At 47.2% G+C, this 15,835-nt stretch overlaps 1 protein-coding gene across 1 annotated transcript; it reads left to right on the top strand.

Annotated features, from left to right (window-relative positions):
• The first annotated feature begins 13,106 nt into the window (after positions 1–13,106).
• Positions 13,107–15,546, top strand: LOC123133561 (uncharacterized). The gene has a single exon (XM_044553030.1). The coding sequence runs from the start codon at positions 13,163–13,165 to the stop codon at positions 15,293–15,295; it is 2,133 nt and encodes a 710-aa protein (XP_044408965.1). The 5' UTR covers positions 13,107–13,162; the 3' UTR covers positions 15,296–15,546.
• The last annotated feature ends 289 nt before the right edge of the window (positions 15,547–15,835 follow it).

Consider the following 15,835-nt stretch of genomic DNA (forward strand, 5'->3'; position numbering starts at 1 on the left):
TTCCGGTTTGCTGCATACTCATATTCATACAACCCTAGCGTCACCTAACCTTAAGTGTGTAGACCCTACGGGTTCGGGAGACATGCAGACATGACCGAGATGGCTCTCCGGTCAATAACCAACAGCGGGATCTGGATACCCATGTTGGCTCCCACATACTCCTCGATGATCTCATCGGATAAACCATGATGTCGAGGATTTAAGCAACCCCGTATACAATTCCCTTTGTCAATCGGTACATTACTTGCCCGAGATTCGATCATCGGTATCCCAATACCTCGTTCAATCTCATTACCGGCAAGTCACTTTACTCGTACCGTAATGTTGGGGAACGTAGCAGAAATTCAAAATTTTCCTACGTGTCACCAAGATCTATCTATGGAGAAACCAGCAACGAGGGGAAGGAGAGTGCATCTACATACCCTTGTAGATCGCTAAGCGGAAGCGTTCAAGAGAACGGGGTTGAAGGAGTCGTACTCGTCGTGATCCAAATCAACGGAGATCCTAGTGCCGAACGGACGACACCTCCGCGTTCAACACACGTACAGCCCGGTGACGTCTCCCATGCCTTGATCCAGCAAGGAGAGAGGGAGAGGTTGAGGAAGACTCCATCCAGCAGCAGCACAACGGCGTGGTGGTGGTAGAGGAGCGTGGCAATCCTGCAGGGCTTCGCCAAGCACCTGCGGGAGAGGAGGAGGTGTCACGGGAGGGAGGGAGGCGCCAGGGCTTCAGGTGCGGCTGCCCTCCCTCCCCTCCACTATATATAGGGGCAAGGGAGAGGGGGAGGGCGCAGCCTTGCCCCTTCCTCCAAGGAAGGGGTGTGGCCAAGGGGGGAAGGAGTCCATCCTCCCCAAGGCACCTCGGAGGTGCCTTCCCCTTTTAGGACTCTCCCCTCCCCAAGTCTCCTTGGCGCATGGGCCTCTTGGGGCTGGTGCCCTTGGCCCATATAGGCCAAGGCGCACCCCCTACAGCCCATGTGGCCCCCCGGGGCAGGTGGACCCCCCCGGTGGACCCCAGACCCCTTTCGGCACTCCCGGTACAATACCGATAAAGTGCGAAACTTTTCCGGTGACCAAAATAAGACTTCCCATATATAAATCTTTACCTCCGGACCATTCCAGAACTCCTCGTGACGTCCGGGATCTCATCTGGGACTCCGAACAACATTCGGTAACCACATACAAACTTCCTTTATAACCCTAGCGTCATCGAACCTTAAGTGTGTAGACCCTACGGGTTCGGGAACCATGCAGACATGACCGAGACGTTCTCCGGTCAATAACCAACAGCGGGATCTGGATACCCATGTTGGCTCCCACATGTTCCACGATGATCTCATCGGATTAACCACGATGTCAAGGACTCAATCGATCCCGTATACAATTCCCTTTGTCTAGCGGTATTGTACTTGCCCGAGATTCGATCGTCGGTATACCGATACCTTGTTCAATCTCGTTACCGGCAAGTCTCTTTACTCGTTCCGTAACACATCATCCCGTGATCAACCCCTTGGTCACATTGTGCACATTATGATGATGTCCTACCGAGTGGGCCCAGAGATACCTCTCCGTCACAAGGAGTGACAAATCCCAGTCTCGATTCGTGCCAACCCAACAGACACTTTCGGAGATACCTGTAGTGCACCTTTATAGCCACCCAGTTACGTTGTGACGTTTGGTACACCCAAAGCATTCCTACGGTATTCGGGAGTTGCACAATCTCATGGTCTAAGGAAAAGATACTTGACATTAGAAAAGCTTTAGCATACGAACTACACGATCTCTGTGCTAGGATTAGGATTGGGTCTTGTCCATCACATCATTCTGCTAATGATGTGATCCCGTTATCAATGACATCCAATGTCCATGGTCAGGAAACCGTAACCATCTATTGATCAACGAGCTAGTCAACTAGAGGCTTACTAGGGACATGGTGTTGTCTATGTATTCACACATGTATCTGAGTTTCCTAACAATACAATTATAGCATGGATAATAAACGATTATCATGAACAAGGAAATATGATAATAACTTATTTATTATTGCCTCTAGGGCATATTTCCAACAGTCTCCCACTTGCACTAGAGTCAATAATCTAGTTCACATCGCTATGTGATTAACGCTGACAGGTCACATCGCCATGTGACCAACATCCAAAGAGTTTACTAGTGTCTAAACTAGTTCACATCATCATGTGATTAAGACTCAATGAGTTCTGGGGTTTGATCATGTTTTGCTTGTGAGAGAAGTTTTAGTCAACGGGTCTGCAACATTCAGATCCGTATGTACTTCGCAAATCTCTATGTCATATTGTAAATGCTGCTTCCATGCTCCACTTGGAGCTATTCCAAATGGTTGCTCCACTATACGTATCCGGTTTGCTACTCAGAGTTATTCGGATAGGTGTTAAAGCTTGCATCGACGTAAACCTTTACGCTGAACTCTTTATCACCTCCATAATCGAGAAACATGTCCTTATTTACTCCAAGGACAATTTTGACCGCTGTCCAATGATCCATTCCTGGATCATTCTTGTACCCCTTGACTGACTCATGGCAAGGCACACTTCCGATGCGGTACACAGCATAGCATACTATAGAGCCTACGTTTGAAGCATAGGGGACGGCATTCGTCCTTTCTCTCTCTTCTGCCGTGGTCGAGCTTTAACTCTTAACTTCATACCTTACAACTCAGGCAAGAACTCCTTCTTTGACTGATCCATCTTGAACACCTTCAAGATCATGTCAAGGTATGTGCTCATTTGAAAGTACCATTAAGTGTTTTTGATCCATCCTCATAGATCTTGATGCTCAATGTTCAAGTAGCTTAATCCAGGTTTTCTATTGAAAAAAACTTTTCAAATAACCCTATATGCTTTTCAGAAATTCTACATCATTTCTGATCAACAATATGTCAACAACATATACTCATCAGAAATTCTATAGTGCTCCCACTCACTTCTTTGGAAATACAAGTTTCTCATAAACTTTGTATAAAGCAAAAATCTTTGATCATCTCATCAAAGCGTACATTCCAACTCCGAGATGCTTGCTCCAGTCCTTAGAAGGATCGCTGGAGCCAGCATACCTTTTAGCATCCTTAGGATCGACAAAAACTTTCTGATTGTATCACATACAACCTTTCCTTACGAAGACTGGTAAGGAAACTTGTTTTGACATCCATCTGCTAGATTTCATAAATGCAGCTAATGCTAACATGATTCCGACGGACTTAAGCATCGCGACGGATGAGAAAAACTCATCGTAGTCAACTCCTTGAACTTGTGAAAAACTCTTCGCCACAAGTCGAGCTTCATAGACGGTGACATTACCGTCCACGTCCGTCTTCTTCTTAAAGATCCATTTATCTCAATGACTTGCCGATCTTCGGGCAAGTCCACCAAAGTCCATGCTTTGTTCTGATACATGGATCCTATCTCGGATTTCATGGCTTCTAACCATTTGTCGGAATTTGGGCCCACCATCGCTTCTCCATAGCTCGTAGGTTCATTGTTGTCTAGCAACATGACCTTCAAGACAGGATTACTGTACCACTCTGAAGTAGTACGTATCCTTGTCATCCTACGAGGTACGGCAGTGACTTGATCCGAAACTTCATGATCACTATCATAAGCTTCTACTTCAATTGGTGTAGGCGCCACAGGAACAACTTCCTGTGCCCTGCTACACACTAGTTGAAGTGATGGTTCAATAACCTCATCGAGTCTCCACCATCCTCCCACTCAATTCTCGAGACAAACTTTTCCTCGAGAAAGGACCCGATTCAAGAAACAATCCCTATTGCTTTCGGATCTGAGTTAGGAGGTATACCCCAACTGTTTTGGGTGTCTTATGAAGATGCATTTTATCCGCTTTGGGTTCGAGCTTATCAACCTAAAACTTTTCCACATAAGCGTCGCAGCCCCAAACTTTTGAGAAACGACAACTAAGGTTTCTCCAAACCACAGTTCAAACGGTGTCGTCTCAACGGAATTACGTGGTGCCCTATTTAAAGTGAGTGCGGTTGTCTCTAATGCCTAACCCATGAACGATAGTGGTAATTCGATAAGAGACATCATGGCACGCACCATATCCAATAGGGTGCAACTATGATGTTTGGACACACCATCACACTATGGTGTTCCAGGCGGTATTAATTGTGAAACAATTTCCACAATGTCTTAATTGCGTGCCAAAGCTCGTAACTTAGATACTCATCTCTATGATCATATCATAGTCATTTTATCCTCTTGTCACGATGATCTTCAACTTCACTCTGAAATTACTTGAACCATTCAATAATTCAGACTTGTGTTTCATCAAGTAAATATACTCAACATCCATTCGAATCATCTGTGAAGTAAGAACATAACGATATTCACTGCATGCCTCAGCACTCATTGGACTGCACACATCAAAATGTGTTTCTTCCAACAGGTTGCTATCTTGTTCCATCGTACTGGAAACGAGGCTTTTCAGTCATCTTGCCCATGTGGTATGATTTGCATATCTCAAGTGATTCAAAATCAAGTGAGTCCAAACGATCCATCTGCATGGAGTTTCTTCATGCGTATACACCAATAGACATGGTTCGCATGTCTCAAACTTTTCAAAAACGAGTGAGTCCAAAGATCCATCAACATGGAGCTTCTTCATGCGTTTTATACCAATGTGACTTACATGACAGTGCCATAGGTAAGTGGTACTATCGTTACTATCTTATATCTTTTGGCATGAAAATGTGTATCACTACGATCGAGATTCAATAAACCATTCCTTTAGGTGCAAGACCATTGAAGGTATTATTCAAATAAATAGAGTAACCATTATTCTCCTTAAATGAATAACCGTATTGCGATAGACATAATCCAATCATGTCTATGCTCAACGCAAACACCAAATGACAATTATTCAGGTTCAATACTAATCTTGATGGTAGAGGGAGCGTGCGATGTTTGATCACATCAAACTTGGAAACACTTCCAACACATATCGTCAGCTCACCTTTAGCTAGTCTCCGTTTATTCCGTAGCTCTTTTATTTCGAGTTACTAACACTTAGCAACCGAACCGGTATCTTAATACCCTGGTGCTACTAGGAGTACTAGTGAAGTACACATTAACATAATGTATATCCAATATACTTCTATCGACCTTGCCAGCCTTCTCATCTACCAAGTATCTAGGGTAATTCTGCTCTAGTGACTGTTCCCCTTATTACGGAAGCACTTAGTCTCGGGTTTGGGTTGAACCTTGGGTTTCTTCACTAGAGCAGCAACTATTTGCCATTTCATGAAGTGTCCCTTCTTGCCCTTGCCCTTCTTGAAACTAGTGGTTTCACCAACCATCAAAAATTGATGCCCCTTCTTGATTTCTACTTTCGCGGTGTCAAACATCACAAATACCTCAAGGATCATCATATCTATCCTTGATATGTTATAGTTCATCACGAAGCTCTAGCAGCTTGGTGGCAATGACTTTGGAGAAACATCACTATCTCATATGGAAGATCAACTCCCACTCGATTTAAGTGATTGTTGTACTTCAGACAATCTGAGCACAAGCTCAATGATTGAGCTTTTCTCCCTTAGTTTGCAGGCTAAGAAAATCGTCGGAGGTCCTATACCTCTTGACGTGGGCACGAGCCTGAAATCCCAATTTCAGCCCTCGAAACATCTCATATGTTCCGCGACGTCTCGAAAAACGTCTTTGGTGCCTCAACTCTAAATCGTTTAACTGAACTATCACGTAGTTATCAAAACGTGTATGACCGATGTTCGCAACATCCACAGACGACGATTGGGGTTCAGCACACTAAGCGGTGCATTGAGGACATAAGCTTTCTACTGTCCGCATAATCGCTACTGTCAACTTTCAACTATATTTCCTCTAGGAACATATCTAAAACAGTAGAACTAAAGCGCGAGCTATGACATAGTTTGCAAAGATTTTTGACTATGTTCAGGATAATTAAGTTCATCTAATGAACTCCCACTCAGATAGACATCCCTCTAGTCATCTAAGTGATTACATGATCTGAGTCAACTAGGCCGTGTCCGATCATCACGTGAGACGGACTAGTCATCATCGGTGAACATCTTCATGTTGATCGTATCTACTATACGACTCATGCTCGACCTTTTGGTCTCTTGTGATCCGAGGTCATGTCTGTACATGCTAGGCTCGTCAAGTTAACCTAAGTGTTCTACGTGTGTAAATCTGGCTTACACCCATTGTATGTGAACGTAAGAATCTATCACACCCGATCATCACGTGGTGCTTCGAAACGACGAACTTTCGCAACGGTGCACAGTTAGGGGGAACACCTTCTTGAAATTTTAATGAGGGATCATCTTATTTACTACCGTCGTTCTAAGCAAATAAGATGCATAAACATGATAAACATCACATGCAATCAAATAGTGACATGATATGGCCAATATCATTTTGCTCCTTTTGATCTCCATCTTCGGGGCTCCATGATCATCATCGTCACCGGCATGACACCATGATCTCCATCATCATGATCTCCATCATCGTGTCTTCATGAAGTTGTCTCGCCAACTATTACTTCTACTACTATGGCTACCGGTTAGCAATAAAGTAAAGTAATTACATGGCGTTGTTTAATGACACGCAGGTCATACAATAAATTAAGACAACTCCTATGGCTCCTGCCGGTTGTCATACTCATCGACATGCAAGTCGTGATTCCTATTACAAGAACATGATCAATCTCATACATCACATATCATTCATCACATTCTTCTTGGCCATATCACATCACATAGCATACCCTGCAAAAACAAGTTAGACGTCCTCTAATTGTTGTTTGCATGTTTTACGTGGCTGCTATGGGTTTCTAGCAAGAACGTTTCTTACCTACGCAAAACCACAACATGATATGTCAATTGCTATTTACCCTTCATAAGGACCCTTTTCATCGAATCCGTTCCGACTAAAGTGGGAGAGACTGGCACCCGCTAGCCACCTTATGCACCAAGTGCATGTCAGTCGGTGGAACCTGTCTCACGTAAGAGTACGTGTAAGGTCGGTCCGGGCCGCTTCATCCCACAATACCGTCGAAACAAGATTGGACTAGTAACGGTAAGCATATTGAACAAAATCAACGCCCACAACTACTTTGTGTTCTACTCGTGCAAAGAATCTACGCAATAGACCTAGCTCATGATGCCACTGTTGGGGAACGTAGCAGAAATTCAAAATTTTCCTACGTGTCACCAAGATCTATCTATGGAGAAACCAGCAACGAGGGGAAGGAGAGTGCATCTACATACCCTTGTAGATCGCTAAGCGGAAGCGTTCAAGAGAACGGGGTTGAAGGAGTCGTACTCGTCGTGATCCAAATCACCGGAGATCCTAGTGCCGAACGGACGGCACCTCCGCGTTCAACACACGTACAGCCCGGTGACGTCTCCCATGCCTTGATCCAGCAAGGAGAGAGGGAGAGGTTGAGGAAGACTCCATCCAGCAGCAGCACAACGGCGTGGTGGTGGTGGAGGAGCGTGGCAATCCTGCAGGGCTTCGCCAAGCACCTGCGGGAGAGGAGGAGGTGTCACGGGAGGGAGGGAGGCGCCAGGGCTTCAGGTGCGGCTGCCCTCCCTCCCCTCCACTATATATAGGGGCAAGGGAGAGGGGGAGGGCGCAGCCTTGCCCCTTCCTCCAAGGAAGGGGTGCGGCCAAGGGGGGAGGAGTCCATCCTCCCCAAGGCACCTCGGAGGTGCCTTCCCCTTTTAGGACTCTCCCCTCCCCAAGTCTCCTTGGCGCATGGGCCTCTTGGGGCTGGTGCCCTTGGCCCATATAGGCCAAGGCGCAACCCCCTACAGCCCATGTGGCCCCCCGGGGCAGGTGGACCCCCCCGGTGGACCCTCAGACCCCTTTTGGCACTCCCGGTACAATATCGATAAAGTGCGAAACTTTTCCGGCGACCAAAATAAGACTTCCCATATATAAATCTTTACCTCCGGACCATTCCGGAACTCCTCGTGACGTCCGGGATCTCATCCGGGACTCCGAACAACATTCGGTAACCACATACAAACTTCCTTTATAACCCTAGCGTCATCGAACCTTAAGTGTGTAGACCCTACGGGTTCGGGAACCATGCAGACATGACCGAGATGTTCTCCGGTCAATAACCAACAGCGGGATCTGGATACCCATGTTGGCTCCCACATGTTCCACGATGATCTCATCGAATGAACCACGATGCCAAGGACTCAATCGATCCCGTATACAATTCCCTTTGTCTAGCGATATTGTACTTGCCCGAGATTCGATCGTCGGTATACCGATACCTTGTTCAATCTCGTTACCGGCAAGTCTCTTTACTCGTTCCGTAACACATCATCCCGTGATCAACCCCTTGGTCACATTGTGCACATTATGATGATGTCCTACCGAGTGGGCCCAGAGATACCTCTCCGTCACACGGAGTGACAAATCCCAGTCTCTATTCGTGCCAACCCAACAAACACTTTCGGAGATACCTGTAGTGCACCTTTATAGCCACCCAGTTACGTTGTGACGCTTGGTACACCCAAACACTCCTACGGTATCCGGGAGTTGCACAATCTCATGGTCTAAGGAAAAGATACTTGACATTAGAAAAGCTTTAGCATACGAACTACACGATCTCTGTGCTAGGCTTAGGATTGGGTCTTGTCCATCACATCATTCTGCTAATGATGTGATCCCGTTATCAACGACATCCAATGTCCATGGTCAGGAAACCGTAACCATCTATTGATCAACGAGCTAGTCAACTAGAGGCTTACTAGGGACATGGTGTTGTCTATGTATCCACACATGTATCTGAGTTTCCTATCAATACAATTATAGCATGGATAATAAACGATTATCATGAACAAGGAAATATGATAATAACTTATTTATTATTGCCTCTAGGGCATATTTCCAACACGTAATGCATGATCCCGTGAGCAGACACTTGGTCACTTTGAGCTCATTATGATGACGCATTACCGAGTAGGCCCAGAGATACCTCTCCGTCATACGGAGTGACAAATCCCAGTCTCGATCCGTGTCAACCCAACAGACACTTTCGAAGATACCTGTAGTGCACCTTTATAGTCACCCAGTTACGTTGTGACGTTTGGTACACCCAAAGCACTCCTACGGTATCCGGGAGTTACACGATCTCATGGTCTAAGGAAAAGATACTTGACATTGGAAAAGCTCTAGCAAACGAACTACGCGATCTTTGTGCTATGCTTAGGATTGGGTCTTGTCCATCACATCATTCTCCTAATGATGTGATCCCGTTATCAACGACATCCAATGTCCATAGTCAGGAAACCATGACTATCTGTTGATCAACGAGCTAGTCAACTAGAGGCTCACTAGGGACATGTTGTGGTCTATGTATTCACACGTGTATTATGATTTCCGGATAATACAATTATAGCATGAATAAAAGACACTTATCATAAACAAGGAAATATAATAATAATCCTTTTATTATTGCCTCTAGGGCATATTTCCAACATATATACGACGAAAACATCCAGGAGCACAACAGATCCTGAGTTCCGCCACCGCAAGCCTCTGTAGCCACCAAAAAACAATCGGGCCCCTGTTCCGGCACCCTGCCGGAGGGGGATCCCTCACCGGTAGCCATCTTCATCATCCCGACGCTCTCCATGACGAGGAGGGAGTAGTTCACCCTCGGGGCTGAGGGTATGTTCCAGTAGCTATGTGTTTGATCTCTCTCTCTCTCTCTCTCTCGTGTTTTTGATTCGGCACGATCTTGATGTATCGCGAGCTTTGCTATTATAGTTGGATCTTATGATGTTTCTCCCCCTCTACTCTCTTGTAATGGATTGAGTTTTCCCTTTGAAGTTATCTTATCAGACTGAGTCTTTAAGGATTTGAGAACAGTTGATGTATGTCTTGCATGTGCTTATCTATGGTGACAATGCGATATTCACGTGATTCACTTGATGTATGTTTTGGTGATCAACTTGCGGGTTCAGTGACCTTGTGAACTTATGCATAGGGGTTGACACACGTTTTCGTCTTGACTCTCCGGTAGAAATTTTGATGCACTCTTTGAAGTACTTTGTGTTGGTTGAATAGATGAATCTGAGATTGTGTGATGCATATCGTATAATCATGCCCACGGATACTTGAGGTGACATTTGAGTATCTAGGTCACATTAGAGTTTTGGTTGATTTGTGTCTTAAGGTGTTATTCTAGTACGAACTCTATGATAGATCGAACGGAAAGAATAGCTTCATGTTATTTTACTACGGACTCTTGAATAGATCGATCAGAAAGTATAACTTTGAGGTGATTTCGTACCCTACAATAATCTCTTCGTTTGTTCTCCGCTATTAGTGACTTTGGAGTGACTCTTTGTTGCATGTTGAGGGATAGTTATATGATCCAGTTATGTTATTATTGTTGAGAGAACTTGCACTAGTAAAAATATGAATCCTAGGCCTTGTTTCCTATTGCAATACCGTTACGCACACTTTTATCATTAGTTACTTTGCTGTTTTTTATAATTTCAAATTACAAATAATTATATCTACCATCCATATTGCACTTGTATCACCATCTCTTCGCCGAACTAGTGCACCTATACAATTTATCATTGTATTGGGTGTGTTGGGGACACAAGAGACTCTTTGTTATTTGGTTGTAGGGTTGTTTGAGAGACCATCTTCATCCTACGCCTCTGACGGATTGATAAACCTTAGGTCATCCACTTGAGGAAAATTTGCTACTGTCCTACAAACCTCTGCTCTTGGAGGCCCAACAATTTGTACAAAAAGAAGGTTGTGTAGTAGACATCGACGTTGATAGTACCATTTAAGAAGAATGAAACTGAGAAAAAAATTAAATCAAACAATGACAAATTTTGCAGATGATACACATAAAAGTTGTGATTTAAAAATATATGCAAGAATGAACATATAAAAGTGGATTTTTTATTAAAAAATAAGTTCCATTAGTACGAATGAATTAGTGGTACTGATACTACCGTCAAGGGAATTGAAGTTTTCTAATAAAGAATGAATTAGTTGGTATTAACCTTTGTGAAGAAACAAAATGACAAAAAGAAATTGCATACGAGTTTGCATTGAAATTGCACTTTTTCTAATATGAAACAATAGTCATATACTAATGAAATTTTGACACATATTGTATAGTTCTTATGTGTATACATTTACACTCATCAAACACTCTAAAATAGCCGCAAAAGAAAAAAAACTGAAAACCAACTAATAAAGAAAAACAAAAAACAAAAGCAAAAACGCACATGTAAATAAAGAGGGAAAGGGGAAGTCTGGGTCACACATGTAGTGGGTTCAGCCCACTAAGGAATCGACTGACCCAAAATATATGGTCAGTCAAGAAAAACAGCCCAAAGCAGTGCATAGACCAGCCCAGAAAAAAAATATGAGCACTAATCTGAAGTAGAATTCAATAGTCCAAAAATTGATTGACCCAAAAGTAATTTTTAGGCGACTTGCATATAGCTAAAGTGAGAATATAATTGTGCTTAAATATGGAATTCCAAGGATCACATGATATGTATCATTTTGCATAAACACTACGAAGGTGTGCATTCCTTGGGACACATTGCAGGGGCGGACGACGCTGCGGAGGGAAGGGGAGACTACGGTGAGAGGAAAGTACATGTCGAATGCCGTTGTATCGAGAGAAGACAACAGTGGTGGCGGCGACGCCATGGCAAGGAGAGTAGATTGAGGGAATGAGATGTTAGTGTGAGTGTTGTGCCGTCTGGTGATAGAGCCAGAGAGTGAATTGTTTTTTTTCTTAAGATAAGAAGAAAAGGAATGGATGTTTGCGTATTTTATAGCAAAAAGTGCCTCTTTTCTATGAGAGAGATGTCACATACTTATTTATATAACGATAAATATCACCAATGTCTTTATGGCATCGTTTATAGCGATGACACATAATGTTGTGGCGCGGTCCTAGCCCGAGACATCCATATTTTTGGCATGTGACGTCCCTCATACCCACATGGCATCCCCATGTCATCCGTGTGACGTGATATTCATCGCCATGTCTAAATCGTGACGTCGTGGATGGGCGGATTTGATCTCCTGCGCCTAGGACTAGGAAAATTGGCGCGCGCGGGTGTCAGCAATCATGCGCGGGAAGGAAACAGGGATCGGGAGGGAAAGGAAAAGATCCATCCAGAGGTGAAGAGACGGAGTGAGTGGGAGAGAGATAGCCATGGCGGGGGAAATTAGCCGCCTCGACCTTGTCCTCTCCGGCGACCACCCAACGACAGAAGCTCCAACCTTCGCACCACCTCCCCTCCGCCCCCACCACGATCCCCTCCTCGCGTGACCCCTTCCCCCTCCTCCCGTCTGCCCCCTTTTCTCTCAAGGTCCAGCCCCCTTTTATACAAGGATTGAAATGCGACTCACTCTACTAAAAAGCACAATGCCGCTCACTCACTCATGACTAAAAACAGTCACATGCTCGCATTTAGCAACGGACCAATTGTGTATGTTTCTTTTTAATATGCGTTTATGTGTTCACTTTATATCAGAGAAAAAACCCGATGCCTTCGAATGATGCTTTGAAAATGTCGATTGACAAAGCTTTATGATGGATTGGATTAAAAACTTGTTGTGTTTTACAAAATGAGAAGAGATGCATACAAATAATTGTTCTTCTTTATATATTTCTTACATGTATTTCTATATATTTTTATTTCTGCAGAGTATGAGAGGAATGAAGATGGACAAAAGGACTCCAGTAGCAACGGTGTCGAGGTGATGTCGTTGAAAGGGGCCAAAAAATCATCGAGTTTTGTACAACAATGCATGTATATATATATGCAATCAGAACAAAATTAGAAGGCCCGTGAGGCATTCTACTGGTTATAACCAAACTTAACAACCACGCATAATGACAGGGGTAAATCGGTTTGCAGCAAGAGGCCCATGCGAACGCGAAGAAACAAAACGAATCTGCGCCGTCCACCCGCCATGTCGGTTCGAGCGACGGACCAGATCCAGCCTGGCCCCATATAACAAACAAACCCAGCCGCCTGCCTCCCTCCTCCCGTCAGATCATCCGATCTTCTCCCCCGAGCCCGATCGATCCCCTGAAACCCTAGCGCAGCAGTAGCCATGGCGACGGAGACAGAGCCCGCCGCCGCCGCGGCGCCGTGCCTCCTCCTCGGCCCTCCCCTCATCCGCGCCGCACGCCCGTCCCCCGCCACTGCCGCCGCCGCCGGTGACGACACCGACGCGTCGCACCCGTTCCTCGACCTCCTGGACGCGGCCTTCAACGCGCCGTCGGCAGAGGAGATCAAGGCCGCCCTCAAGCCGCGGAGGGCGCTCACGGAGAACTGCTCCGCCACGTACGCCAACTCGGGCAACCCCTGCCTCGACTTCTTCTTCCAGGTGGTCCCCGACACCCCGCCCGAGCGCGTGCGCTCCCTGCTCGCCGCCGCCTGGACCCACGACGCGCTCACGGCGCTCAAGCTTGCCTGCAACCTCCGCGGCGTGCGCGGCACCGGCAAGTCGGACAAGGAGGGGTTCTACGCCGCCGCGCTCTGGATGCACGAGAACCACCCCAGGACGCTCGCCTGCAACGTCGCCGCGCTCGCCGAGTTCGGCTACCTCAAGGACTTCCCCGAGCTGCTCTTCCGCCTCATCCACGGCGCCGACGTGCGCAAGGTCGCCAAGGCCGGAGTGGAGGCAGACAAGGTGCGCAGGAAGGCCAAGGCCCTGGCCAAGCAGCGGGAGGGCCTCCGCGCCAGGCTTGCCGGCCGGAAGCGCGCCCGCGAGCTGGCGCCCGAGCCGGCCAAGGCTACCTTCGGCGACTTCCTCTCGGCCGCCCTCTCCAAGTTCGGCAAGGGCAAGCCCGTGGAGGTGGAGACCGCCCCTGCCGCGGTCGAGGAGCCGAAGCCGGAGGCAATGGAGATTGATTCGAAGAAGACGGCGGACAAGCCGCGCCGGATGTCCAAGAAGGTCCGCAAGGTGGCCAAGCTCGCCGTGCAGTCGCTGGAGACGTACTACGGCGATCGCGCCTACCGCTTCCTGTTCGACGCCGTCGCCGACTTCTTCGCCGCGCTCCTTGCCTCGGACCTCGAGCAGCTGGCCCCCAAAGGCAAGAAGAGGAAGATTGGGCTCGCCGCCAAGTGGTGCCCCACGCCGGGCTCGTCGTTTGACCGCAGCACGCTGCTCTGCGAGGCCATCGCCCGCCGCCTCTTCCCGCGTGACTCGGACCCTGAGCTCGCCCAGCTCACGGATGACCACTACACGTACCAGGCCCTCCACCGCCTCCGCCGAGAGGTGCTCGTGCCGCTGCGCAAGGTCCTGGAGCTCCCGGAGGTGTACATGAGCGCGCAGCGGTGGTCGGAGCTGCCCTACAACCGCGTGGCCTCGGTGGCCATGCGGCGCTACAAGTTCCTCTTCAAGAAGCACGACGAGGCGCGCTTCGACAAGTACCTCGAGGACGTGGAGGAAGGCAAGGCCAAGATCTCGGCGGGCGCGCTCCTGCCGCACGAGATTGCCGCCTCCGCCTACCGCGGCGTTGAGGACAACGTGTCGGAGCTCCAGTGGCGCCGCATGGTGGACGACCTCCGCTCCAAGGGGTCGCTGCGCAACTGCATCTCGGTCTGTGACGTGTCCGGGAGCATGAACGGCACCCCGATGGAGGTGTGCGTCGCGCTGGGCGTGCTCACGTCGGAGCTCAGCGAGGAGCCATGGGCGGGCAAGGTGATCACCTTCAGCTCCACCCCCGAGATCCACCTGATCAAGGGCAAGACCCTTGCCAAGAAGATGGCCTTCGTTAAGCGCATGCAATGGAACATGAGCACCAACTTCCAGGCGGTGTTCGACCAGATCCTCCGCACGGCCGTGAACGCCCGGCTGGCGCCGGAGAAGATGATCAGGACAGTGTTCGTGTACAGCGACATGGAGTTCAACCAGGCGTCGGGGCATGGCGGCGGTGGATACTACGGATATGGATCGCGGTTATCGTCCGGGTCCTGGGACACTGACTACAACGTTATCTGCAAGAAGTTCAGGGATGCCGGGTACGGCGACGTGGTGCCGCAGATCATCTTCTGGAACCTGCGCGACTCCAAGTCGACGCCGGTGACGTCGACGCAGCCCGGGGTGGCCATGGTGAGCGGCTTCTCCAAGAACTTCCTCAAGATCTTCCTGCAGAACGACGGCGTGGTAAACCCCGAGGCCATCATGATGCAGGCCATCGCCGGCGACGAGTACCAGAAGCTGACCGTGTACGACTAGATCAGTACTTGCCGGTTGTCATCAGCTTAGTTAGAATGTTCGTGGTGTTCGATTAGCTTCTTTTTCTTCAGAATTCGTGGTGTTCGATTAGCTTCTTCAGAATTGTGAACAGCTAGTAGCTTGCTTTGCTTGATGATTAGTTTTTTTTTCGAATTTGAACCAAAATTATGCTTGCAATTTTTTTATGTTCAAAATCACATGCTTGAATTAATAATCATGCTTGGGTAGGATGATTGGAATGTTTGGATGATCAATGGTGTTTGGTAGCCTGTTTTCTGCATTCGAACATCGGAACATGGAAGTTCACCTTGCTGGCATAGGGAGAGCTGTTTCACGGGGGCCAATTTGTGATGTTTTCTGCATGCAAGAACGCAGAAACTCACTGACAATGAACGAGGAATATTAACGAGTGAAACTGTCCACAAGTTTATATTTTCATAAAACTTTGGCAGTTCCTTTTCGTAGGAGAACATTTGTAAACAGACTCCAGATGGCTGATCTTATATGCACAAAAAGATAGTAAGAGGCCATGGTAACTTA

This window comes from Triticum aestivum, chromosome 6B (assembly GCF_018294505.1).
Source record: "Triticum aestivum cultivar Chinese Spring chromosome 6B, IWGSC CS RefSeq v2.1, whole genome shotgun sequence".
Lineage (NCBI taxonomy): Eukaryota > Viridiplantae > Streptophyta > Magnoliopsida > Poales > Poaceae > Triticum > Triticum aestivum.